Source organism: Lissotriton helveticus, chromosome 7 (genome assembly GCF_964261635.1).
Source record: "Lissotriton helveticus chromosome 7, aLisHel1.1, whole genome shotgun sequence".
Classification (NCBI taxonomy): domain Eukaryota; kingdom Metazoa; phylum Chordata; class Amphibia; order Caudata; family Salamandridae; genus Lissotriton; species Lissotriton helveticus.
This window is the reverse complement of record NC_136068.1, coordinates 1,709,820,590-1,709,848,291: the sequence shown is the minus strand read 5'-3', so window position 1 is coordinate 1,709,848,291 and position 27,702 is coordinate 1,709,820,590. Positions and strand designations below refer to the sequence as shown.

The following is a 27,702-nucleotide window of genomic DNA, read 5'->3' as shown; positions in this document are numbered from 1 at the left end:
TAGGTTGAGAAGAGAGTATGCGCCACATTTGCCTCAGTATCCTTTGTTTGAGAAACGTGTGGTAGGCCGGAAACGAAGAAATGTGACCAATACTGGGGAGGTTGTAGCAAAAAGACGAAAAGTCGATGAACCTGAAATTATAAGCAGAAACAAAAAGGATTCTGTTGAAGATGATGTTGGTTTTCAATTTGAAAACAGTTCTGGTGTCAACTGCTATGCTAATGTAGTGGTTAATGTTTTGTTTTCTCTACAAAATGTAAAAGAAGAGATTGTGGTCAATTCTGATCAAAGATTTTGCAGTTTGTTAAATTCTGTGTTAGAGAAATGTAGCACTGATAGAACAAACATAGAAAGTGTGTCTGAAATTCGAAATCTGTTAGACAGATGTTCAGGCCAAACACAATTCTCTCAAAATAGTCAGCAAGATTGTCAGGAGTTTTTAATGTATATGCTTGATGTATTGTATGCTGAAGGTGTAGATGTAGATCATCTGTTTGGGCTTTCTTATCAATGGCAGCATTAGTAATCAAAACCCCTTAGCAAGCTAGGTACAGTGTCACATTGGATATAACAAACTCTCAATGTTTAGACAATCCAGAATATGAACTTATAGTACCTCAGGATACGTGGAACTCATGAACAGTCGGTCGTTATATATTTCTTAGAAACGAGAACATGGAGTTAAGAAGAACACATGTGTATTTGAAATGTTTATTTACTAATGCCGTCTTCTCAGGCGTAGTATCTTAGATTATACAAGTACACATATTATCAGTAGCATAGTCAATAGTACATAAAAAGCGAATGGTGACAGTATGTTAACATGCTGTAAATGAATAAGAGTTAGCAACACTTATAAGCAGCCGCGGGCCGTGGAGGGAGTTACGGTGGGCAGGGAGGCGGGGAGGGGGAGGGGCAGGGTGGAGCCTCTCCACCCTGCCCCTCCCCCTCCCCGCATCCCTGCCCCACCGTAACTCCCTCCACGGCCCGCGGCTGCTTATATCTCACCCTCCCTAATACACATAATATATTATTTGCTAAGAAGGTCTCTTTGTGTTGGTTTAGGGCGTGCCGATACTTTAGTGTCTTAGATTTGAAGGAATCACATCAGCATAGAAAAGATAATCCATATGCCGTGCTTAATATCGCCAACGGCATTGTGCCATAATATTCTAGCATGCGATTGCGGAACAGTGTCAGCAGCTGCAGGGCGGGAGCTTGCACAGGAGGGACATCCATATTTAAAAATGTAAAAAAGCACAAGAGCGTCCGCTGGTAATGCAAGTAAAAATGGGAATCCACGAAGCAGAGTGGAAAAAATAGAATGTAAGAAAGCAGGGATGACTCCAAAGATTTTCTCAAATGAAGTCACGAGACCACTGGTAACAATTTTAAAAAAGTGCGCCAGGCCCTTTGTGGAGGACGCGTTAGAGATAGTCCGAACCATCTTGCTGAAATGGAAAGGCGAATCTGTATTTAAAAGGGTCTGCACCTCTGTACGGGTGTTCGCTGTGTGAAGCACGAAAGTTTCACAGGCCGAACTCAAGGCCACCTCTCTCTGAGACAAAATAGCTCTTATTCTTGCCATGCCGTTGAAATGTGCTGCCAAGGTTGGTATTTGTGGCCAGATTGAAAACTCCCTATGTTCATGTGTGGGAGGAAATAGAACATTTCTGCAGCAAATAACCCGTTCATTTACTGTTACGATAAAATGAATACTTTTAATTAACCCAGAACAATCTTCATTATTGAGCATCAAATAACTACCATTTTCCAAGAACTTGAACGTGGGGATGATAGCAGGAACTGGTGTGCCTTGCAACACGCAAGCCATATTTGGTCGGTGTTTGTTGCATGAACCGTGTAACTGTATGTGCCTACACATTAGTGAATGATCTGGCGTCTCATTGCATTCCTCTCCATTCAGATAAAGTTCTTGATCATCTTTGAAAATCTGTATGTGTATGGAAGCGACCAGACTTCATGAAGAAAACCACTACCTAAAGGTTAATAACGACCTATTGGTATATATTTCATACAATTTGAAAACTTATATAAAGCAAAAGGCAGCGTTATTAAACCGTGGATAAGGCACGTTGCCAAAGCAGTCAACCTTTTGGATTTATACTGGAAATGTTAAAGGAAGAATTACGGAGTAGGGCCTGTAAATCTTTAATAGACAACGAGTAAAATTACTCCAACCATCATATTCCTCTAACTCCGGGATAGTAGGGGTGTTTAATTTTTTAGAAGTAGCCAATCCAAAGCATTTGGTCTGGGAAATTGTTTCATTCACAAACCACATATGTTTTGGGATGAGACATGCACGGTGGAAAGCCTCAGTGCCTTGTACCTGCCAGGTTCGTGAACCCCAAACTGATGTAGATCCTGGATATTTTTACTCTGTATTACGTTAGCATGGTCTCATTACTGGTTTAAACGCCATTTTTCCTTTTTTGTAACTTCTGCACACGACACTTAGTTGTTGCTTTAGCTTTCAGCCTAACTGCGTCAAGATCTATGCCTGCTTCAAGCAGGCGCAGGGTTTTGATGTAGCTTTGTCCTATCTGATTGTAAATGCGGCACACCGTGGGTGGCAGAGCAGCGGTGCACGTTAACTGGTGCATCCCTGGGGATGTGCTAGTTAATATAAATCTGCCCCTTTACATTTAATTATGTGCAGGGGACACAGAGTAGGTGAGGTTTATCCAAGGTTAAGAAGAGATGAGTCCTGTTCAGTGAAAAATTGGAGATAGGCTTCAGTATATTATATACTTAAGTAGTGTGTTAAGTTTTTGATGACTGTTATTAATTTACTGTTGGGTAATAGTGGTTAATAACATTTTTTATTATATTTTACCACAGATTCAACTGCAGATTATTTCAAGATTTTAGGATGCCTAGCAAAGAAAGAGTAAGAAAGGCTGCAAAACGTCAAAGACAGCAGGACCATGGAATAATGCAGCAGTCCTCTAACAAAAAGATGTGTCAAGTCACCAAGAAAGCACCGGGTAAGAGTCGAAAAACAGTCATAAGAAATATGTGTAGTAAAAAAAATATTACTACAGAAAATGTTTCAGTCCAGAAAAGGAGAAAGAATTCAAATGGTAAGGAAAGGCCAATGAGAAATGTTACTGCTAGAGTAAGAGATAACTCTATGCATGAAAGTAGAAGGAAACAACAGTTTAGGGATATTCGTAAACGAATGTTCCGCAACAGGATAATTGGGAATTTGTTAAAAAATATTAAGAAAGGTCAGCAGAAAGTGGTTTTTTATAAGAGAAAAAAAATAGTTGAGAAAGTTATTGATCAGGCATTTGAAATTAAACGTAAGTTATTTATTTTGACAATCAATAGAATTAGGAAGCTAAACAAGGTAATTTATGATTTCAAAAGAAATAGTAGATGGAAGAGAATAGTTAATCGTAGTAATTTTTGTGAAGTTTTTTCTGGAGAATGGATGCATAGTTCAAGCTCTGAGGCATTTTTTAATGAGGAGAGTTATTTCCAGGATAATGATTTGGTGCATGCAGTTGACACCAGTGGTCGAGCTTATGAAGTGAAAGATGGTTGTCCAGTTGAAAAAGAAAAACTTGTGAGAACAGAGATAGAAGAGGTGTTAGGTAATGAGGTTTTAGGGAGACGTCCTAAGGGTCCTGTGTACACCTGGAAGTGTAGTAGTATTTGCAGTGTACGACAGGATTCCATCAATTTGCTTTGTGATTTTATACGGTCATTTAGTAAGAAAAGTTTGAAGCAGAAAATGAAGTTGTTGCAAGAATTAGATCCTTGCAGAGTGAGAGAAGTGATAGGTTTGCATGGTCATTCACTGGCTTGTCTTTCCAGGAGAGTATGCCAGAGTGTTTTTCATCATTTCAGGATGCTAGCAGTGCATCATAATAAAGTGAGGAAATTAGTTAGAATGTTGTATTATGCTAAGAGTCCAGCAATTATGCTTAAACAATTATGCGCTGCTCTTTTGCATGGTTCTGAAATAGATGTGAAGAATATATGTGAAGAAATTGAGTTTTGTTACTTTGGAAGTAAAGAGGAGAATGTTGAAATTGACCAAGAAGAAGAGAGTAATGTGGAAGATAGTGTACAGGTTTCCAGTACAGATAATTTCCAGAGGGAAATTGCGACGTTTGAGGTGAAATCAAGTGAGAGGCCAAATTTCACTTGTGTGTGTTGTCGACGCACTTATTATAAGAATCAGACTAAGTTAGTGGATTTATATGGAAAAAGTGAAAGGGAAAATAATAGTGAATGGAAGGATTTTACAACATACTTGATGGTAGAAAATTGTTTTGATTTGGGATTGGATCAACGTGTGTGTACTTATTGTTGTAACAAATTAAATCAAAACCAGATGCCTGCTAGAGCAGTTCATAATAATCTGGAATTGGTTGAGATTCCTTCTGAATTGAAGGATTTAAATACTTATGAATCTATTTTGATTCAAAGTATCCATCCCTTTCAGGCTATTGTAAGAATGGAGCCAAAGACAGGGAAATTGCCTCCATCAGATTTACAGAGAGGATTAAAGGGAAGAGTTGTTTATTTGCCTCTAGATTTGAAGAAAAACATTAACACAATTGGAGTAGAAAAAGTGGAAGAGGAACCTCTTGTTATCTTAGTTAATGGGGTTCCGACAAAGAATAAGAAAATATGGCAAGATTTAGTAGATGTTAGGAAAGTCAAAAGGGCAACATTGTATTTGAAAAAATATAATAAATACTATAAAAATGTATATGTTGCAGAAGAGGAAGTAAGTGAGGAAGAGGATAGCGATTTGTGTGCTGGTCAAATTGAGAAAGTAGAACCCTGTACTAGTGAAGAAATATATGAACATTATAGTGTTCATCCTTTGCATTCCAAGGAAGTCATGGGGAATGCTATTGAGTTGTTTCAAATGAAACAAGCGAAAGGGAGTCCCATTAGTGTTTGGGAGGAAAGTTTGGAAGCTCGGTGTTTCCCACAGCTTTTTCCAACAGGTCAGGGAGGAAGATATGATGAGCGACCTCATCAAATTCCTGCTTCTGAATACCGGACTTTGCGATTGTATGCAGGAGATCCTAGGTTTCGACAATGCATTCCTTATTTGTTTCATCTCCTGTTTGAAAGCGATCTGTCTGGACTGTCATATGCAGTGAACCACATCTTGAAAAGTGGTATACACATGCAAAACATCTCGGCAAGTGACTTTATGGATAAAGTCAATGTCCAAGACAGTATTTTGGATTCTCACCTGATTAATCTCATGGCGTGTCAGCGTGGTACTAATGAGTACTGGTACCGTCGTCATGGTGATTTAAAATGTATGCTGAGGAACTTAGGAACTCCCACATGGTTCCTCACTTTGAGCTGTGCTGAGTATGGCTGGGAAGACTTACTTGAATTTCTACGAGAGGCAAATGCTAACGTAGAAAACATCGAATTCAAGACACCCGGAGAACTGTGCTCTTTGGATCCAGTCAATGTATGTAGGTACTTCAATCATAGATTTGAAGGTATGATGTCTTTCATCATGAATAAGAAGAATCCACCTCTTGGAGAGGTGTTGGATTTCTTCTGGAGGAAGGAGTACCAAGCAAGAGGTGCTCCTCATATACATATGTTGCTGTGGATCAAGGATGCACCTAAATTTGGAACGGATGCAGACGACTCAGTGATGAGTTTCATAGAACAGTATTCTACGTGTGCTGTTCCAAACGCAAAGGAGAAAAAAAGCCTAAGAGAAAAAGTTCTACGTTTCCAAAGCCATCGATGTGGAAAGTACTGTCGTCGTAAATTCCGGAACAAAGACAAGTTCTACACCAAATGTCGTTTCGGCTTTCCACGATCGGTGATTTCTAAAGGAAGAGTGAACAGTTTGATGTCTTCGCTGCAACATAATGTGATGAAGAAATCACCTAAAAACACATACAATTTGAAGAGGAACGAAGAGTCTAAGTACATCAACGACTATAACCCGGTGATTTTGTCCATGTGGAATGCTAACATGGATATACAGTTTGTGGCTGATAACTGTATGGCTGTGGCTCGGTATGTGACATCTTACATCACCAAAAAAGAGAAGACAGAATTGAAGGATATGTGGGAGGACATTTCCCATGAAAAGAGCCTCAGCAAGAAGTTGTACAGTTTCAGTCTGAAGATGTTGTCGCATCGAGAAATCGGAGCTTACGAATGTTCTGACCGGTTGTCTTCAGCAAGTCTCTATGCCAAGTCCAGGAGTATCGTTTGGGCGAGTGTTGGTCTTGCTGCAACGCGTAATCGAGTTCTGAAACCTGTGCGGGAAATTGAGTATTTGGCGGAAAAGGAGCCAAACAGTACCGACATTTTGAAGAGCAACATGTTGGATACATATTATCCAAATCGAAGCAGTCACCTCGAGAATGTTTGTCTGTATGAGGTTCTGCAAAATTACATATTCAAGAGGAACATCAAAGAAGATACTGAGAAAGGAGTGTATGCTGTAATAGGAAGTGAGGGATGTCTGGTCAAGCAAAGAAAATGCCACTTGATAAACCATCGAAAATTGAGTGGCGAATCTCCTGAAAAAAAGGAGTTTTTCTATTTAGCACTTTTGCAACTTTTTAAGCCTTGGCGTGCAGAAGAGGAACTGCTTGGAGATTTCCTTTGTTACCAAGACTCATTCAATGCTGCCAAGGAGACCATAGAATGTCCTGCTTTTCCCAAATATGTAGAAATGTTGAATGTGGAAATTGAGCAGGAAGCAACGATTGCAGCCGAGATTGCCAGAGACAGTTCTCAGGACAGTCAGAGTTCTGCTTCATTGAGTCAGGATCCACTAGGAGGACCTCTTATCGAAAATGAAGCTGCCACTGCTATGAATGAAGTGGAAAGAGCCATGGCACATGCTCAGGAGGATGTGGTTAACTTAGAAGAGTTGGAAAGACAACTCAACGTTGAGCAGAGGAAAATATATGACGAACTTACCATGCAAATTGATCATGGATTAAGTCATGACAAGAAAGAGTGCTCATGTACGTCGTTGAAGCCTGTCCGACTGTACGTGAGTGGAGAAGCGGGAACTGGAAAAAGTTTCCTTATTAAAGCAATTTCATGTTATTTGCAGGAAAGGACAGAGTCATCGCTGTCTTGTGTTGTCACCGCTCCAACTGGACTGGCAGCACATAACATTAAAGGGATTACTTTACATCGTTTACTGATGCTGCCAGTGGAGCATGACAACAAATTAGAATATCACAAGCTATCTGGAGATGCTTGTTTTGAAGTTTCAAGAGTCTTGAGGAAAATGAAACTTCTTATCATTGACGAAGTAAGCATGGTTTCCAATGTCATGCTTGCCTTTGTGCATTTGAGAATGCAAGAAGTTCTCAAAACAGAGTATGATGTGTTATTTGGTGGCAAACACATCATTGTTTTCGGAGATCTTCTGCAGCTGACACCAGTGAAAGGGCAACCTGTGTTCAAAATGCTCACGCATGAAGATACCAGGAAGTGCTTAGGGAGTATTGGCAACGTCAATATATGGTTAAACTTCAATTATGCTGAACTGCATGAAAATATGCGTCAGGCAAAGGATGAAGTTTACAAGACTATTCTACAAGATGTTAGAATTGGAAAAGTGACCGAGCATGGGAAAGAAGCTTTACATGCACGATTACTGACAAATTTATATCCAGACGAAGATGTTGTGCCTGAGAATATTTTTCAGAAAGTTACTGAGAAAAAATCTGGAATATGTTTGATGCCAACTCTTGCAGAATGTGCCAAATTCAACAACAAAATGTTGCATTTAGAAAAGCAAGAGATTGTGAAATTGGAAGCTATTGACAGAGTAGAGCATATGGGATCAACAATTATTTTGTCTGAGAATCTGAAAACAAAATTGGATTCATTAGAGAAGAGTATATCTAAAACTGCGGGTTTTGAAAAGACTCTGAATGTGTGCTTGAACTGCCGTATAATTTTAAGAAGGAATTTACATGTTGAAAGAGGTCTGGTAAATGGATCAATGGGTAATGTTGTTGATTTTGTGAAATACAGAAATAGAGATGGAATTGAATTTTTAAAAATTAAATTTGATGGCATTGAGGAAGTACAGCTAATTGCTCGTTGTTCTGCTAGATTTTTGCTTGTAAAAGACTTATATGTTCGTCGTAAGCAGTTTCCTGTTTGCTTGGCATATGCGGTGACAATCCATAAATCGCAAGGTTTAAGTGTAGACTGTGCATTGGTGAATATTGGCAGTTCTGTGTTCAAGGAGGGTATGGCATATGTGGCATTGTCACGAGTTAGGACTTTATCGGGATTGTACTTGATTGAGTGTGATGTCACAAACATTTGTGCGGATCTAGATTGTGTTAAGGAATACAATAGGTTGAGAAGAGAGTATGCGCCACATTTGCCTCAGTATCCTTTGTTTGAGAAACGTGTGGTAGGCCGGAAACGAAGAAATGTGACCAATACTGGGGAGGTTGTAGCAAAAAGACGAAAAGTCGATGAACCTGAAATTATAAGCAGAAACAAAAAGGATTCTGTTGAAGATGATGTTGGTTTTCAATTTGAAAACAGTTCTGGTGTCAACTGCTATGCTAATGTAGTGGTTAATGTTTTGTTTTCTCTACAAAATGTAAAAGAAGAGATTGTGGTCAATTCTGATCAAAGATTTTGCAGTTTGTTAAATTCTGTGTTAGAGAAATGTAGCACTGATAGAACAAACATAGAAAGTGTGTCTGAAATTCGAAATCTGTTAGACAGATGTTCAGGCCAAACACAATTCTCTCAAAATAGTCAGCAAGATTGTCAGGAGTTTTTAATGTATATGCTTGATGTATTGTATGCTGAAGGTGTAGATGTAGATCATCTGTTTGGGCTTTCTTATCAATGGCAGCATGACTGCGAGAACTGTAGGGTATCAAGTAGTACTAGTGTAGACTCAGAAAGATTTATATATTTATCTTTGCCAGACAGTAAATCAGTCTCTTTTAATAAGCTAGTAAAAGCAGCTGATCACAATATGGAGTGTAGGCAATGTAAATCTGTAATGATGTCCACATTATTTATACGAACATATGGCCAGTATGTCATTTTAATGTTCCAACGATGTAGGCCTGATGGAACAAAATTGACAACTTTAATTAAAAATTTTGTGGCTTCACAGTTGTCAATATCAGGAAGGACTTTTGTAACTGTAGCAATTATATATCATGATGGTTCTTCAATAACATCAGGACATTATACAGCTTATTTAAAGTGTAGAAATGGCTGGTCATTCTGCAATGATTCTGTTTTAATTTTCAAAAACAAATTGCCATATGACCTTAAAAACTCTTACCTGGTGTTTTTAAAACCAAAATTTTAGGGAAAGAATCTCGGGATGTGCTCTGAGGAATTTCAAGAAGTTCTCATGGCTCCTACACTATTTGGCCTTGAAGATAAGTGTAGTACAGAGACATAACTTTTTACCATAACACTGGACGTTATTGAGAAATACGTGCACTTTGAATGAGTTCAGAAAAACTATTTCTTTTTATAAGCTAATTGAAGCAGCGAATCAAAACATGGAGTAGAGGGAATGTAAGTCTGCAATGCTGTCTACTGTTTTACATTGCTTTGTGATTAAAAGTGATGTAGAGAATTCAATAATTGTACTAGTCATAAAGGTAGTGTAAGTCTGCTTCATAGTAAGCAGTATCAGTGTGATAGGAAATGTAGAACATGATTGAGCAAGAAGGGGAAGATATTACTAGTCCAGGATTGTGTAAATGATCTTCAACATTTTAATTCTGAAAGTTGCGGAAATGCGAAAAGACGGGATTGGCTAACAAGAAATCCAAGAGTTATACATGGCTCTGACAAGATTTGGCCTTGTGGAATCTTGTGGTAGAGAGCAAGAAGTCATTTATTGTATGTAACATGTTTTTGAAAACGATGGAGGTTTTCTTTCAGAAAGTGGCGGGTTGAAAGTAATAACAGCACAACAGAGTGTAAGCTGTTCATAGGACATCCTTGGCCGTCATGGAAAGTAAGTTAACTTTAAGGAGTTCTGAATTCTGATTTCTAATGTTGTATGGGTTTTTTAAACACAATCATTTTGATTGTGTTTTTTTTTCCCCGCTGTTATATGATGAATACCTTCAAGTCACTGTTTTAGTGAAATTTGATACATTCTGAGAACAGCAAAAATAAACCATTTAACATGTATAATTAATTCTGTTCTGTTTGCATTTATGATGTACATGTAGAACTGTGTAGGAGGCATGGAGAAGGTGAGGCTTCTGTAAGTGTCAAAGTTGTTGCATACAGTGCTCATATTCTACGTAGTCTTTTATATTTCATTACTTTCACTGTTTCTGACTGATCTAAAAAATTTTTTTTTAAAAGAACAGTAAGTATAAGGGAAGGAAACAGACAGTTATGTTAAAAGAAACACAGCTATAGGGAATAAACTAGGGATACTGTTACCCGCAATCCTCTGCTGATGATGTCACTGAGCATGTCATGAATGATGTAATATGTGACATCATCAGCAGTGGATTACGGGTAATAGTATCTCTAGTTTACTCCCTTATAGCTGTCTTTCTTTTAACATAAGTGTCTGTTTCCTTCCCTTATACTTACTGTTCTTTTTTAAAAAAAAAAATTTTTGGTTCGCTTCCGGTTCGCGTACCGGGGAGCGAACTGGGAAGCGAACTAAGAGAAATAGAGGTTGGCACAGTTGCAAATATTGTACCAATTTTTTAATAACGGGGAGGTAGTTCTGAAAAGAACTTTTTTTTAAATTGTTTTTGTTGTTTTATATTTTTTTTATTATTTTTCTGAATTTTTTTTTACTTTTTTTGAATTTTTCTGAACAGTTTTATATTTTTTTTTTTTTTTTCGGAGGGGGCAACGAAAACGATTCATTGTAAAGGGCTCAACAGGAGCAAGAAAACAAAAAAAAAGAATTTATTGTTTGGGGAGTTTCGGACAAACATGAGCATGATTGTCAATAGCTCTGTTGATCAGAGTGATGCTACTTTCTCCGTAGCAAATGAATCCACTGCAATGTACGCAGACTTGTTTTACTTCACGAAATCTCGTTTGTATATTTGGCACCATCTCCCTGCCCTCTGGTCCCGTTACTTCCGGTACAACAGATCTTCTGGCCATAATAGGGAGATTATCTAGGTCGTCCTGTTCCTCTTCTTCCTCTTCTTGCTGAATTATAACTTTAGCAGGTGGTCCACTCTTCCTTGGATGTGGTGGAGGTGGTGGGGAAGCACCAGCTGAAGCTAGTAAAGAAGCCATTGCTCACTGGTAACAAAGGGTCTTTCTCTCACAATGATGAAAGTCAGAGTGAGGAAAGAAGGAGGGATTTTCACCATTTGGGAAAAAAAATAGTTCTCAACCAATGAAAAGTGTTCATTTTAGATCATATGACCTAGTCTTACATCATTAGGAAACCGAAAGTGAAATGAACCAATGAAAAGTGTTATTACCAAGTCACATGACCTGCTGTGTTTACGTTACGCGCTTTGCAGGGCCTCCCGGTTTGCTTCCAGAAACCTGTGCTTTGCGACTCGGTAAGCGTACGAGTTCGCTAACGTAGCACGTCATATGACGTATCACGCGACAACGCGAAACGTCATGCGGACGGGAGGTGTCACGATGTTGTTTTCTAACGCGGCAGTTGCGGTAAAGAAACGTTTACCGGCTCGCGGTCTATTTCGCGGCATCAAGGTCAGCTAACGGGAAGCTTCCCGATTCGCGAAGCGGGAACGAAGAAAAAAAAAATATTTAAAAAAAAGTTATTAATAAACATATAAAATATATTTTTGGATTTAAAGAAGAATACATTTTACAGCTACAGATATTAGCTGTTAAAAAACCAATGAAATTCACTGAAAAAACCATAGGTTATAGACCATATATAGTTAGGAATTAGCATTTACAAAACCTTGAAAATTCACTGAAAAAACCATAGGTTATAGACCATATATAGTTAGGAATTAGCATTTAAAAAACCTTATTTTACTCACACAAAACCATTGAAATTCCATATATAGTTAGTTGCACTAACTATATATCGCGCACCCGCAATCCACTGCTGATCATGTCACATATTACATCATTCATGACATGGTCAGTGACATCAGTGATGACATCACTGATGACATCTCAAATGACATCACTGATGACATCTCACTTGACATCAATGATCACATCACTGATGATATCATTCATGTGATAATACAATGCATCTCCTCACACTCTAATATAACCTCCGTTACACCCAGTGTTAAATAGAGAGTATCATTTTTGAAACCATTGACACACCAATACTAGTTACTACATACGCACTCACTGATTCCTATGTCTACACACACATTCACTCATACAATCATTCATACATACAATCACTCATCTTTACAACACTATCATATGCACTCATACACCTATACAGACACTCACACTCTGCCACTCATCCATGGAGTTACTCACACACCTAGTCAGTCCTGAAAAGAATCAATCACACTTCCATTTTCTCATCTATACAGTTAAACACAGAACACCTTACATTTTTGAAACATATACTAACACATAGTTACTCTCTTATAGAATCACTGATACAAGTACACATTGATCTGCACAGAGTCACACACCTCCCAGCCAGCCATACACACACTCAGTCTCCCATACAAATACTTGTGCAACCAATCAATAACCCATATAGCTACTTATATAGCTACTGATCAACACATGCAGCAGCTTGCACAACAACAGACATACTGATGCACACTTTTAGACAGTTTAGTCACTAACCCGTGCATTCAGTAAGACGCATTTAATCACTCACTCATACAGTCAATCACGCACCTACTAAAACCTTCATTCAGACACTTATACATCCACTCATTCTTCAATATGTAAAACATATTTAAACTTTACAGAAACACATAATCACTGGATGTTGTCATCAGTGATGTCATCAGTGATGTCACTGACCATGTCATGAATGATGTAATATGTGACATGATCAGCAGTGGATTGCGGGTGCGCGATATATAGTTAGTGCAACTAACTATATATGGAATTTCAATGGTTTTGTGTGAGTAAAATAAGGTTTTTTAAATGCTAATTCCTAACTATATATGGTCTATAACCTATGGTTTTTTCAGTGAATTTTCAAGGTTTTGTAAATGCTAATTCCTAACTATATATGGTCTATAACCTATGGTTTTTTCAGTGAATATATATATATATATGCCTGTTTGGGAGTGTTCAAATGTTACATGTCTGTGTTTGTGTCATAAATACGCATTCAGTGCACGAGGTGTGTTTATCTGTGGAGCTTCTCTCAATGTGTTTCCTTTGTCTTTTCTAGGACAGCTCATCTGATGCTGGGCTTCATTACTACCCAGCGAGGGACTACAAGCCTTCGCTGTTTCCTCACTATGAGATCGCTGAGGGGGGTACCGATGACACACCAAGCATCGCAGGTAAGAAGGTCCACTTGAAAGAATTGAACTATTGGCACTACTCTTCCACAGCAGGGTCTTCCTTCCCCTCCAAACACAGAGATGGCAAGGTGATCCAGCAGTCTTTAAATGCCACTGAATAGCATATTTGCTAACATGCGGTTTTTCGGTTAGAATCCTCTATGAAAGCTACAGATAAGATTCCTCATTTAACCCCTGTACTAGTGATCGCGACTGTATTTTATTTATTTGAGATGGCAATCAAATAAGAATGTCTTGATTCTGAATTACGTAAGCTGATGCTATTTGGGAGAAGAAGGGCACTCACATTAGGTCAATGAACTGAAAAGATATCTTTCCACGTAAAATTGAGAAACGTAAGTGGAAGATTAGGTTTGTTCATGAAAAGTACACCTTATGCATTAGAGCATGGCTAAATAGTACAGTGCTTATTACAAAGGGGACCGAAGGGATTACCGCACTTATTCAATGTATATACCGCCTTCACTGAGCCAGCAGTGAGCTATCTCACAGCCTTGACTTCAGCAGTGTTACCTATTCTCACGAAAACACTTGATTCTGCTCATCCTACTTACAAAATATTCTTTTAATTGGATTTGGAGGTATATGAATAGCAACATCTTCTTAGCATGGATTCAGAGGGTGTCAATAAACAGATTCGGCTCCATTTTTTATTTGGCGGTTGGCCCATCTTCCGCCAGGGTGAGTGAGTAAATTACTAGTGGAAGTCCGGACAACCAACTGTTTTATATGTCCGTTGGGCCGGCAGACATTTCAAGCCTTGACATGAACCGCTGTTAAGGCGGCTTCTGCCAGTGTATTGTAACTTTGCAGTACAACTCTGTCAAACATGGCGGAGGCATAGGGTAAATTAATTTTTTTTTAATCACAAACAAAACTTGACAGAGGAGTGATTTCCCATGGGGAGGGGAGCACATTACAGTTTTCACTGCCCCTTACTGCCTGGGTTTTCCTGGTGGTGACGGGCAGTGAAAAGTGACCAGTATGTCCGTCCATTTAAACTTGGTGAGTGGACATACAGATCAACATCCAATGGCCTTTACCACATCAGGTCATCAGAGGGGATACCACATCAGAGAAGGAGTAGTCTTCACTCCCATTACTCCAAAGATATGCCTACATTTAAATCGGGCTGGCGCGCAATTATGTTGGTGGAAAGGGTACTTTATCGCCTCTGCCTAGTCATCTGAGTACAAATTATTATTTTCACAGATCAATTCAAATTTGTTTAAGAAATGCAAGATTTTCTCTGCATTTAGGAGAACAATATGAAGAGATCACAGAAATTTAACATATGGATTACACATGACAAGATGTCCTTTTTGTTGAATGAAAAAGTAATTTGTAGACATACAATATACCTGGGGTTTGTTTTGAGAAGTTCAAAAAACACAGCATCTTCTCTGGGCAGTGGTGAAGTTGCTTTATAACATGAAGACAGTCATTCTCACAAATAGATGAGGTGCACAGCTGCAATCACCATTTTATGTTTTAGACAGCAGGTTCCGAGCTCCGTGGTTGGATTCATCTGACCTGCACGAGTATGAGGAAGTGAGAGATCGCAGCATCTACGAAGAAGTGGGTGGATTTTATCCACAGCCCCGCTCCGCTACCTATGCTGCCCGCGGAGAACAGCCAATGGAGGACTTCATGGTAAGAATAAGCAGACAATAATCGGTCTTCAACTAGAACTGTCCTTCTGTCTTTTATTTATATCTTGTAGCTAGTACAGTAGCACTCCAGAGCATATACTACCTAAATAAGAGGTCTGAACGGAGCTTGACATACCCCATACAAGCCAAAGATGTGAGGGCCTAGTATTAGCATTGTTCATTTGTTAGATTTTAAAGAAATATGGAGAGACCAACATTCTAATTTAAGTGATTTGAAATGCTATTCCTACTATTTCCGAAGATGCTTTATATTTATTGTGATCATATGTTTCCTATTCTGCTTATTGATCGTTGCAGTAATTTATTTAGCAATGGTTTGTCTCTCTCTCTCCTCGTCACCTGATCTCACCAGATTCATCAATGTGGTGAGGATATATATGATACACAATCAGGCAGCTGATGAGCTAGTTGTTAGTGAGAATAAAGTATGTAGTTCCAGTATAGGATAGAAGATCTCACATCTGAGATGGACATATGAGCTTTCGACTTGTCTAAGGTTGAAGCAAGAAGGTCCCCTCTTTTTCAAAGTTATGAACTTCCCTCAGGCTTCACAGGACCTCTTAACATTCCAAGCAGTTATTATATAAACAGATAATTGATTTTTATTATTTTCTAAAGTTGAGGCACATTAAACTATTATAAATGAATATCATTAGGAAACGGAGCCAAGCGGTGAGTCAATTGACCACTTTCTTTTTAGCTATTAGCCACTCATTACCTGAGTCTTTCCAGCAGTCCCCATAGCCTGTTTCCCTGTCATTCGTTCCTTGATTGTGGCAGAACAGCTGGCAGGGCAGCAGCTGCCAAAGTAATGGAAAGATTTACTCTGCCCATAATGAGCAGCTGATGGTGTGCATCCTGGGTGCAGGATTGAAACCAAGATGGCTTCGGTGTAGGGCACCCCTCGTCTGTACTGTTGTCGACAGACAGACCACCTAAGTACGGGGCTGAACAGATGCAAAACCATGGCCTTTTCTAGCTTCTCGGGCATTGGAGACATGGAGGCAAGGGTTTGGAGAGGTGAGGAGGTACTTCCAGGAGAGCAGCAAAAAGGGGTAACCCTGTCGGAGTCTAGCCACCATATGTCAGCAGTGAAGATCTCAAGTGTCAAATCATGTCTGACAGAGGCAAATAGAAAAAGAAGGAATTCTTCCAGCCTGACCTAAGGAGAAATAAAGAACAAGCTGCAGGAAGTGAGAGTAATGTATCAGTGGAGAATTAGCTGAGGGTTAAAAAGGAACAGTGGCAACCCTGCATTTCATTATGAAAAAAATAGAGAAGTGTGAAATGCCCTCTGCTGCAATTTGAGCACATCTAACTGGATGGAAGGCAAAGTGACTAAGGTTGGGTTCTCATGAAAAAGGTGAGATGTATAGTGTTTTAGATGGAGGTGAGGCTTGTTCTGTTTTTGCAAAACATAAAGGTGCAAGAGGCACATCAGGGGAGAAAGTGACTAGTTTCTTGCTGTCACTTGATGGTATGGTTGAAACACTTGATAAGCTGGCAGTGTATGGCTTGGACTAATCCCTCAGTACATCTCAGTACCGCGAGTCCCGGGACGCCTCTTCGGAGGCAGCCGTGCACTTTATGAATTTTATTGTATTAGATTGTATGGCTTATTTAGGGTCCTGAGATACATGGCATTTCCTCTAACAATGCCACTGGCAGAAGTAGTGGGTATGTAAACTGTGTTGAACAAGACTACTTGATTGGATTATCACCTAAAATTTCTCTTGAGTTTGGATGGCCACTTGGGGAAATAGAAGAGACTCTGGGCCTTATTACGAGTTTGGCATTCTTCATCTGAGACCACCACCGCTGCGGTCCCAGGAAGACTTCCAAGCCTGTGGTGCACCTGTCCACTGATATCACAAGTTTAATTCAGGGCGGGTGGGCGGGCGAACAGCAGCGGGTATGTTAGATCCATAGGAGCGCCTGCTGCAAGTATGTGCACTGCATGGCATGCACCATGTCGTGCATGCCACAGTGCGTGCACAAAAGTGCGAATGTAAGGGCGCACAACATGTGCACTCCAAATGCCCCCCCATGGGCAGATTCACTCGGGAGCCCTGTTAGGGCGCCCTTACCTGCATTTCTGCAACCCTTTTGAAATGGGCGGTAGAAGTGCAATTCGTAATATGCTTGGCTGTATTTCATCGGCCCCAGCAGCATATTCAATCTCCTTTCCGCACCGCCATAGCCGTGGGATCCTGGATCCTGGCAAAGGCAGCAGTCTTGTGTCAGTTCCACAGCCACCATCGTAATATGGGGGGCGGACCATCAGGGTGATGGTGGTCGGATCACCACTGAGAATACGGTGGTCCCAAGGACCGTCGTACTCGTAATAGCCCCCTATGTCAGTTGGTGTGACTTTTTACATCGAGAGGGATAGTTTTCTCTGTGCATCTCTTTCCTTCCACCACCTGCATACCCCGCTCCTCTTCATTGTGCATCTCTTTTCTTCCACCACCTGCATACCCCCTCTTCTCCTTTCCTAGTCACCTTCACAAGCCTCATGCAATAATCTTTACAATGGGACGGCTAATTAGATGGGAAATTATAATACTCGTTTGTGGTGTTCTAACACTGTTTGGTCTAGTGGACCATGTTATGGTTCAAGATTATGGTTTTGTTTAATAGAATCTCTATGCGGTATCCATTGTAATGCTATCCGCTAATCTACATTTGAATAAAACAATGGAAAGCTATAAAATGCATACCTTTGAGCTAAGGAAATACATTTGTGAACGAAAGTACGTTGAGATCTAAGAATTTGCCAAGCCAGTTTTAGGTTGGCTGATTTGTAATAACTGTTTTAATGTCTCCCAAATATGCTAAAGGAACACTACAATGATAAAAAAAAATTAAGCAATGTAGATGGTCAATAAAAACTGCAATCTATTATGGAATCCCCTTCATTTTTTCAGACTATGCAATGAATATATTTATGGTCTCTTCAAGTACAGATACAAAGATCCATTCAGAATTATAGTTAAATGATATCTACCATCTAAGCCCCTAAAGTGACAGTGTATATAGGAATTATATAGGAATTGAAGCAATCTAGATCTTTAAGCCTTAATGATATCTCATGTCTTCTTGTTGGGAAGACAAATGGTTCATTTGATGGCGTGTCCCCATTCACTTGATTAAAGGTGACAGTGTATATAGGAATTGAAGCTCTCTAGATCTTTCAGCCCTAATGATATATCATGTCTTCTTGTTGGGAAGACGAATGGTTCATTTGATGGCGTATCCCCATTCACTTGATTAAGTCTTTCAGAGAGACCCTGACTGTTGCTTTGGATCAAGTTCTGCCAAGTAATCTTGTTAATAGCCCTCCCAGTTTGCAAGAACGGATAGCTTTAACCAGTAAACTGAAGATACAGAGAGCCACATGCACATGGAAAAAAGGCTACGGCATGGATCACAAGGCATTTTACTGGCTGAAGTCCAACAAACACAAAGAACATATGGACGAGTCAAGGACAGTCACTCAGAGTAAATTGGCAAGACTCTTAACATGACTCTTAACATGTTAGAAGAGCTGAACAGTTTGCAGTCCTTAGCAGGTTCTAGTCCATTCAGAGAATCCTCATTTTTGCAAAAGCCACAGATATTGAGAACTAAATCATGAAGAAGTCAATCATCCGCGCTTTCTCATTCTGAATTCTGAAGTTTCTCCAGAAGGGACTCCAACAGACTAAATTATCACAGAGACCATGCTGTCTAAACTAGTCAAGGCTAGTTGTCCTTAAGTTCGCCTCAGAACCTATGCCTATCCGTATCGCTGAAATGTGTGATACATATTTTACCTAAACATCTGACAATTTCTTTATTTATACAATTGCCACAGGCCTTGTACCAAATGACTGGGAAATCCCTGTGGTCCAACCACCTTGGAAAAAGCTCACTTTGAACCATAAAGACAAAATCAACTTCACACTGATTGTTTTATTTCAGGCTGGATTTTAGTTGTGTAGGAGCGGAAAGTTCCATTTGTGTTGAGTGATCGTAGAAGGAAGGTTGTGGATACTGGTATGGGTCTTTAGTTATGCTCGACATAGTGATAGCCTTTGACATCATTAACCATTAACCTGACCGAATTCTAAAGTGATTTGATTTGATTAACTTATGTGGGATTTAAAGGCAAAGTCCAGTAAAGGCTTACACCTTTCTTAATTGGGCATTGGGCATTCATAAATGGTTTCCCTTGTTCCACACCATTCATAATCTTAAATGCAAAATTGGGTGCACCTCGGCACACATTTTTTTCAAATGATGGCCAATCTGCTATTTAAAGAGGGGGTCACATTCTGTATGTTTGTGGAGGACACACAGGCTATGTTCCAACTGCAAGATATGCCTACAGGTATTGCCAGTGAATCTAAATGGGGGTCCTTGGCCCTGTCCAATTATCTGTCCATCGCAAAAGATGTTGCATACAATGGAGATCAAACCGGAATCAGCTGTATGGGAGGCTGCCCTGTGTACCATCTCAATGGAACAGTGCCCCACTCATTCAAAATAATTCAATACCTTGGTACTGCTGCAACCCCTGCTAGTCGTCACCATTTTAGATGTAGTAAATCTCTACACAGTACCTTCCATGCTAAAGTAGTCAGAGTCTCCATCAACTCCCAGCTGGAATACTGCAATGAAGGTATAAAGTAACCATGAGTGATGAACAAACTCATTAACTAAATATAACAGAGTATGTGTAAATAAGTGTAAGTGAATACTTGTGTTTACCTAAATTAACCTTCAATGGATAAAGATAAATGCCACTGTACAACCCCTGTTGCACCACCATGCAAAAATTACCCATGAACATACTATTGTGTTTTAATAGTGAAGAAGACCCTCTAAGCAATTCCAACTCTACCTCTCTGACCACCTTTCCTTGCCTAAATAGAAAACTTTTTTGCAAACTTGTAAACAAAGTAAAATCAGGCTCCCCCAAAGAGGTATGCCCTCTCCACATATTAAAATCCATCTATCTGGCTTTTTCAGGCACTATCTTTGACCTCTTGAACCTTCATCTTACCCAAGGTACTGTGCCTTCAGTCTTCCAAGAACCAGTGGTCACCCCATTGCAAAAAAAGCAAGGCATTGACCCTCATAAGCTGGATAACTACAGACCTATATCTCTCCTTCCCTGTCCATCTAAATTATTGGAGACATATGTAGCCAGTTCTTTTAGTTCCTTCTTAGAGGAAAACAACTTGTTAGACACCCATGAAGGCAGGTTTTCGCCCATCACACTCCCCAAATCTGTCATATTCTCTGTTATAAATGATCTAAAAGGTCAGGCGGATGTGGAATACACTCAGGCCCAGATTCTCTTGGACCTGCCTGCAGCCTTCGATACTGTCAACCACAAAATACTGTTGGATCGTATTGCTGCAGCTGGTCTTAAAGGCACTGCCTTGAGTTGGTTCAGATCGTTTTTAGAGGGCTGCAAGCAATTGGTGTGACTTTCACCCTACAAGTCCAACACTGTAAACATGAGTTGTGGAGTCCCGCAAGGCTCCTCTCTTTCCCCGATTCTCTTCAATGTGTATACACGCCTACTCATATCCAGACTCCGTCAGATGGGGATTAAGATTTATAATTATGCTGACGATATGCAGATAATTTTTACCATTGAAGAGTCAATTAAATCAGAGGAATTTCTTAGGAACTCAATGCTATTCATCAAAAATTGGATGAACAGCAACCAGGTAAAACTGAATTCGCAAAAAAACGAAACCATTATTCCCAAAAACAAACTCCTGCTTTGGACTCCCGCACACTGGTCTCTGGAGTTAGGCAGGGCACCTCTCCCTGAGCCTGTGATTAAGAGCCTGGACATACAAATAGATTCGGATCTCTCAATGAGCTCGCGGATTGGCTCAGTTACCTCTGCTTGCTTTGTCTAACTTTGGAAACTGCGAAAGATCAGAAGATTTTTTAGTAGAGAGGACAGCATCCAAATCATTATCGCTTTGATTCTTTCCAAAATTGATTACGGAAACGCGATATACCTCGGCCTCCCGCAAAATCAGAAACATTGTCTGCAGATGATTCAGAATCAAGCAGCCAGAATTATTTACCAACAAGACAGACAATGTCATATTAGACCGCTGCTGAAAGAGATTCCTGGTGGAGCAGCGCTCTCTGTTTAAAACAGGATGTATCCTGTTCAAAGCCATACACGGTATGGGTCCTAAATGCATATCTTCGAGAATCCTCAATTACTCCCCTCAGCGCACACTAAGATCCATGCATATGAATCTACTGGCAGTCCCAAGATTCAGACGCAAACGCACAGTCAGGTCACGGTTCTCCATACTGGGCCCGAATTTGTGGAACTCTCTGCCTATAACCATGAGACTTGAAGAAGACTACCTGCGCTTCAGAACAATGCTAAAGACTTGACTTTTTACTCAAGCACACAATTAGACTGGACCTGTGTTGATCTCTCCAATTCTAAACCCAGTGCCAAGAGACCTGCAGGTGAACAGGCGCTTTAGAAATTCACAATTAACATAACAATAACATAACAATCTCTATTAAAACCATATTGCCATCTCTCAATAGTTTTGAGTTTATCAAAACTATTGAGAGATGGGAATATGGTTTTAATAGAGATTTTCACACAATTGGTTTGCTTAAATTATGGCAGCTGACTACTTCCTTCACAGTAAGGTCTAATGTGGAAGCAGAATTTTAATTAATTCACAGAATATGGTATTGAATTATTACATCTGGGCTAGCTTAGGTGTAGGGTTCAAGTATTATGGTGCATATTTCCTCAACAAAACATAACGCTGGGGTAGTTCCTCTTAAGGGTCAGTTCCATCCCTAATTGGAGGGGAATCAAAAGACCTGACCAAGAGGTTCACAAGGGATACCGGATGGTCAGATCATAATCCATGGAGCCCAAAAATAAATATTAAAATAAGCCCAAAAAATGGAGTACAAGACAATCTTGAGATTAGTCAAATAATTTGTTGTCCAAGGTAAAGTGATGCAATCAAATTTTGTAATCTGATCAGTCATTATTAGCATGGGACAACATGACAGATGAAATTTAATAATGATCTAAAACCGCAGTATTGTGCGTTACTGCATGCTGGGGATCCGCTAACTTTCCAAAAATGTGACACCTGCAAGTATTGCTTGGAAGACATGCGGGTGACCCTTCCAATTCATGTCTTTGTTACTGTTCTCTTTTAATAGGGAGTTTATCACAGAAGAGGGCCACATCTGGATGAACACGAGGTCCCGATGAGAAGCTACAATGAAGGGACAGACTTCCATTCCTCAGGAAGGGATTACGAGCCTGTGCCCTATGAGATGAGAGGTCAACTGGTGTGAACACTCAGGCGTTGAAGAGCCAAAGATATTAGACATGGAAATATGAAGCGCTCGTCCTTTTTTTGGAGAAGAGGTGTTGATGTTGAAGGGTGTGAACAAGGTGTTGAGGAGATAATGAAGCTTGGAAAAAGACAGGAAGCATTATATATGGTGCCTAAAGAGGACTAATTATGGATTTACAGCTGAGAAATAAAAACAATTTTTCTAATTTTATCATTGAGTCCTGGGCAGTCTGCCCTTTGATCTTCTGCGTGGTTTTTCCTGATGCTTAATTTGGCCTTTATTCTGATTGCCAGTTTTACTCCGTGCATTGTTATACCTATGGCAGTACCCCCAAATTTTCTTCTTGTATCCTAGCTCTCTTCCTCACTGTGTGCTACCTATACTTTGTTCTGTTTCACATGATCTGAGTTCATGTCTTCCTACTATGCTTTCCTTTAGTTATTTTTCATTTTGTTCTTGCTCTTCCTTTCTCCCCATTGTTCCTATACTTGGTTTTCCTTTCTGCATCTTGCCCAACTCCCTTGTTCAAGAGGCCTTCCTTTTTTGTAACTTCTTGTTTCTTCGTCCAGTCCTTACTCTAAACACCCTTTTTTCTCAATATTAATGCTCTTTTCTTATTCTTGCTTAAATATTTTCCTCTAATTCCAATTTTTTCCTTCTTGCTTCCCCTTACCCCTGCTTTATTTGCTCTTGTTGTTAGTTCTCCTTGCATGTTCCAGTCTCTATTGCCCATTCGTGTTCTTTTATTTCCCATTCTTCTCCGTCTCACATTGAGAAAATGAGTGTATAGTTTTGGTTTGGTGCTTAACAGATTTGTAAAGAGAACAGCAAATTCTGTTTCTCCACCCTCCTAAGATGTACAAGAAGAATAAAAGTCCACACACAGTACCAGCTATTCCACAATACTTTTCCATCCGAATGAAAAGATTGGCCAGAAATCAGACCAGGTGCTCAATACGTCCTCAATCTCCTAGCGGCGGTGGCCACGGAATCAGTCAAAAGCTCACAGCATGTGGAAAGACACCCCTTAGCTCAGCCTGCATTGAAAGAGGCAGCACCTGCTTATCCTTCCCAGATCTGCATTGCTTGGAAATGGCAGCTGTGGAGGAGAGAAGCGGTCAACACAGGTGAATTCAATTAGACGCAAAGATGAACGAGCCTCATGCACTCTCCAGTGGATCCATAAAAGGTGGATTCCAGAGCAAAGAGAGGCTTTAATACCGGTGCTCTTTATTTCATGTGTTTGACGAATTGATGAGGTAAACTTGCTGTTCAGGTTCATCATTCATGCGGGACCCTTCTTAACCCCAGATCTTTGTAAATCTGGGAGATGGAGTGGCGGTGAGCTTGGCGCTAGGAGATGAGCAGCTGCTTGGACTCCTAAGAGTCTTAAAATACATTTTTCTGGGGTAACCATCGTTCTGTTAGCATTTAAAATGTACCTTAATACCCTGAATGTACTGCTCTAAGAGATGGCTCTGGGAGTCTCTTTCCATTACTGAGTTGCTGTAGCCCAGATTCTTTCATGATACCTTAGATTCAACAGTATGTAAGGGATTTTTGGGGGATATGACCTCCCAACTGCAAACCCCAAATACCTAAATGCAAAAGTGCACCTCCTGTTCATTAATGGCCCAAAATGTGAGAATTTGCAAATGGAATTCTATTTCAGAGACTTTATGCATTCACCAAGCAGATTTAATATCATTTGCAAAGTCTGGATGGGCACCATTCATTCAAAATGCAGGGATCTAGACCAGAAAATAACTAAGAGGAAGCTTTAGTGAGCTCTGGAAGGCAGGATACTGCAGGTCAAACTGCTAGAGGCTTAAGACACATTAGCGGCTATGATACCAAGATCAGAGGAGCCTATTATTTTATTCACTTCCCCTTAAGTAGTGCTCCTATGTCAGTAGCAGTAACCAAAATGCTAAAACCCGGAATATCATGACATTACTAGCATTCCCAAATCCATGCTTTTTATTCCTGCTCTTTACACAGATGGGCTGTGTTTTCAGTTTGCTACTGAAATTGAGAAAAGTATTTGAGGACATGGGGGAGGGGATAAGTAATATAGGGCACATGCATCAGGCGAATTACCGGACGCAAAGGGGCTGATTCTTTGAATCAGTTCTTTTGCGAATGGTAATGAGCCATTTGGGATGCATCAAGCCCAATCGCAAAATAGGTAATCTCAAAATTTGCGACTAAGTATTTTGAAAATGCATTTAGGGAATCGCAATTTGCGATTCCTTAAATGCAATGCAAGAAGCAATCTGACATTGCGATTTAGCCAAGCTAAGCTAAGGAATCGCAAATTACCACCAACTTCAAGTTGGAGGTAATCTGCAATTCCTTAGAAAAATACTAGAAACTAGGGCATGTGTGTACGCCACAATGGCACACATGGCAGTTTTGGGGGTGAATCAGGGTGGCCTTTTGGCCCCCTATCACCCTTGAAATGGCATGCGCAATTTACGATGACCTTTTTGGTAATCGGAAAATGTGAGTGGTTTCCTTTTCCTTCCTACGGGCCTCCAGGCCCATGGGAATGAATGGGAAGGCATACCCTATTAGCGAATCGCAATTTGTGATTCACTAATAGGGAAGTTGTAGGAATCGCAATTTATTTAGCGATTCCTATGTGCATAGGGAATTACGAGTCATTAATAGAGATTATTTAAAAATCGCTATTCAGGAATTGTAATTCCTTACATTGATGCATGTGCCCCTTATGCATTTTGTATTGTTTCTATAAGTCTTGCTTTGCTTTCAGGTATTAATGGTGAATATTGACACTGGCAAATAAATGTTTTATTAAATGGATTACATGAGGTGCTTATTACACCTGTGCTCACAGCTGTGCTGGGAGCTAACCAAAGATAACACTCCATCAGGAAAATATGCAGCGCTCCTTATGCTATCAGGCAGAATATTGCTGGAAGCCACGCTTAGCGCACTGGTAAAAGTCCTGACCACCTGGACGTTTCTGGCACTTCCGCACCCGTAGCCAAAAGGAAGGGTATTCAGTGAGCCACGCAGTGCTTAATTTGAGCTGGCGGTTTCCGGTGCTCGGCACCGGCACTTAATTGCTAACACTGTTACTTATGGCAGTCTGCCACATTGTGGCGCAGTTTGTCTACGTTTAAGATGAGCACACATTAGTTATTTATTAATCAAATAAACGTTCAAAATGACTAATACCAGTTGCCTAAGCCATTCTCATAGTTTTGGGAACCTGGAATACTCTAAATTGTCACTCTTGTACGATTGTGATGGTTAGTAGTTGTGTTACTATTGCCGCTGACAGGGACAATGGTTGGTGCAAGTTGCAGTGTCCTCCTGAGAAGTGCCCTGGCACTTCTTTTTTTACAAATTAAGCTCTGGAGCTGCATGGAGCATGAGTCACGAAGGATGGTGGTGGTGGTGCTGTGGAATTTAGTACTGGGCACAGGATGTCACACCGGAGCTGCTTCTTCATGTTCCAAACAGACACTGTGAGTTTCAGGAAAAGGGAGACACCAAGTCTTATGAACTGCCTTTTCGTGAATGGTGGTCTGGCCACAGAACACCATCCAGCGCTCCCAATAAAAGATTAAGTAGGGTTTTTTTCTGTCATGTCACTTCCTGCCTAAACCTTGGGTAAAGACATATTTCCAGGTTTGCGCCACACATGTCGCATTTAGGGCATCAACTGTGTGTGTCGCCCTAAGTGGGATGGGTGTGCCGTGGGTCCCTTGCACACTTTGTCACTATATCCAAGCTATACTCAACTTATGAGCCATTGGCAAGGCAAGACCAGGCCTTGGTTGCTTGTGTTCTGGTTCAGGGAGGACCTGGCCTGACAGTTCAGGCTGGACTGTTCCCATTGGAGTAAGGTCAATACTGATTTTCATATGGTGCCAAATTGAGGTGGGATGGTGTGCAAAATAACGATGGACTGGAATGCAGCCCAAATGATTCCCAATGGCTGCAAATAATTAAAGCATTCCGTCTATCACTTTTTTGTATACTTTAGTGGGTTGTCCTAAGTGGGAAGGGTATAGGCAGATGTGGGTCCCGTGCACACTATGTCACTGGAACTAAGATACACCTGGCTGATGAGCCCATAACAAGGTTGAAAATAATTTTGGGTTGCTTGTGCCGTAGTTCAGAAAGTCCATGGCCTGTGATTTCGGGCTGGACTGTTCCTCCTAGAGTAGGGTCAAGACTGATTTGCATATGGATGTATCCAAACTGAGGTGGCATGGTGTGAAAAATAATGATGGCTGTGATTACCAGTAGCTGAGATTAATTCAAGCATTCAATCTGTCACGTTTTTTGTATACTTTCGTGTGTAGCCCTAGGTGGGACAGGTATGCATAGGTGTGGGTCCTGTGCACACTGTATCACTGGACCCAAGATATACCTGACTGATGAGTCCATAACAAGGACAAAAACGGTGAGGGAGGACCTGGATTTGCAGTTCAGGCTGGACTGTTCCTATTGGAGCAGGGTCAAGACTGATTTGCATATGGCTGGTCCCAAACTGAGACGGCATGGTGTGCAAAATCACAATGGCTTCAGATGAGGCCCAAGTTATTACCAGTGGCTGAGATTAATTCAATCAATCAATGAGGGGAGGAAGAGAGTCTGATCCTTCAGTCTCCTATTATCAATCCAACTAATCAATGGGAAAGGATCACTTGTCCTGCATAAACCAAGGTATGCAAGACTCGGGTGTTGTGTCTCCAGTAAAAAAACCCTCATGCACGTGTTGGGTGAGTCTGGGTAGCGGTATATCTTTGTTCTCCTATAAGACACGTGTGTGCATAATCATGGGGTTCGTTTTGGATATGCAGCCTCCACCAGGAAGATCTTACCCATGGTTTAAAAACAGTAGTGACCCAGTGATGTGGACAAAGTGTGAATTAAAAATACCCGTACAGCCAGGTTTTGAACTTTATTTAATCTGGATTCGGGTAGACCCTGATTGGGGAATGCTGTAGATGTGCGTTCTATCGAAAATTTAGGAATTCAGAGCGCACTAGCATTTAGTGAAATAAAAATGGCCGACATGTTTCAGCCCTGTTCCCGGGATCCGGACTTACGGGCTTTCTTCAGGACCAATCTATAGGAATGTGAGAGTGGTGTGGGTCTACAATAATTATTGCAAACTCAAAACAAGA

General features: G+C 40.4%; 1 protein-coding gene across 1 annotated transcript in view; it reads left to right on the top strand.

The window, feature by feature from the left end:
- NPHS1 (NPHS1 adhesion molecule, nephrin) overlaps window positions 1-23,278 on the top strand; it is a 291,924-nt gene extending 268,646 nt beyond the window's left edge. Inside the window, exons 26-28 of the mRNA XM_078653831.1 lie at window positions 13,361-13,475; window positions 14,992-15,149; window positions 22,394-23,278. Coding sequence (XP_078509957.1) covers window positions 13,361-13,475; window positions 14,992-15,149; window positions 22,394-22,531 — 411 coding nt within the window. The 3' untranslated portion in view covers window positions 22,532-23,278. The remainder of the gene's footprint in view (window positions 1-13,360; window positions 13,476-14,991; window positions 15,150-22,393) is intronic.
- Window positions 23,279-27,702: the final 4,424 nt, after the last annotated feature.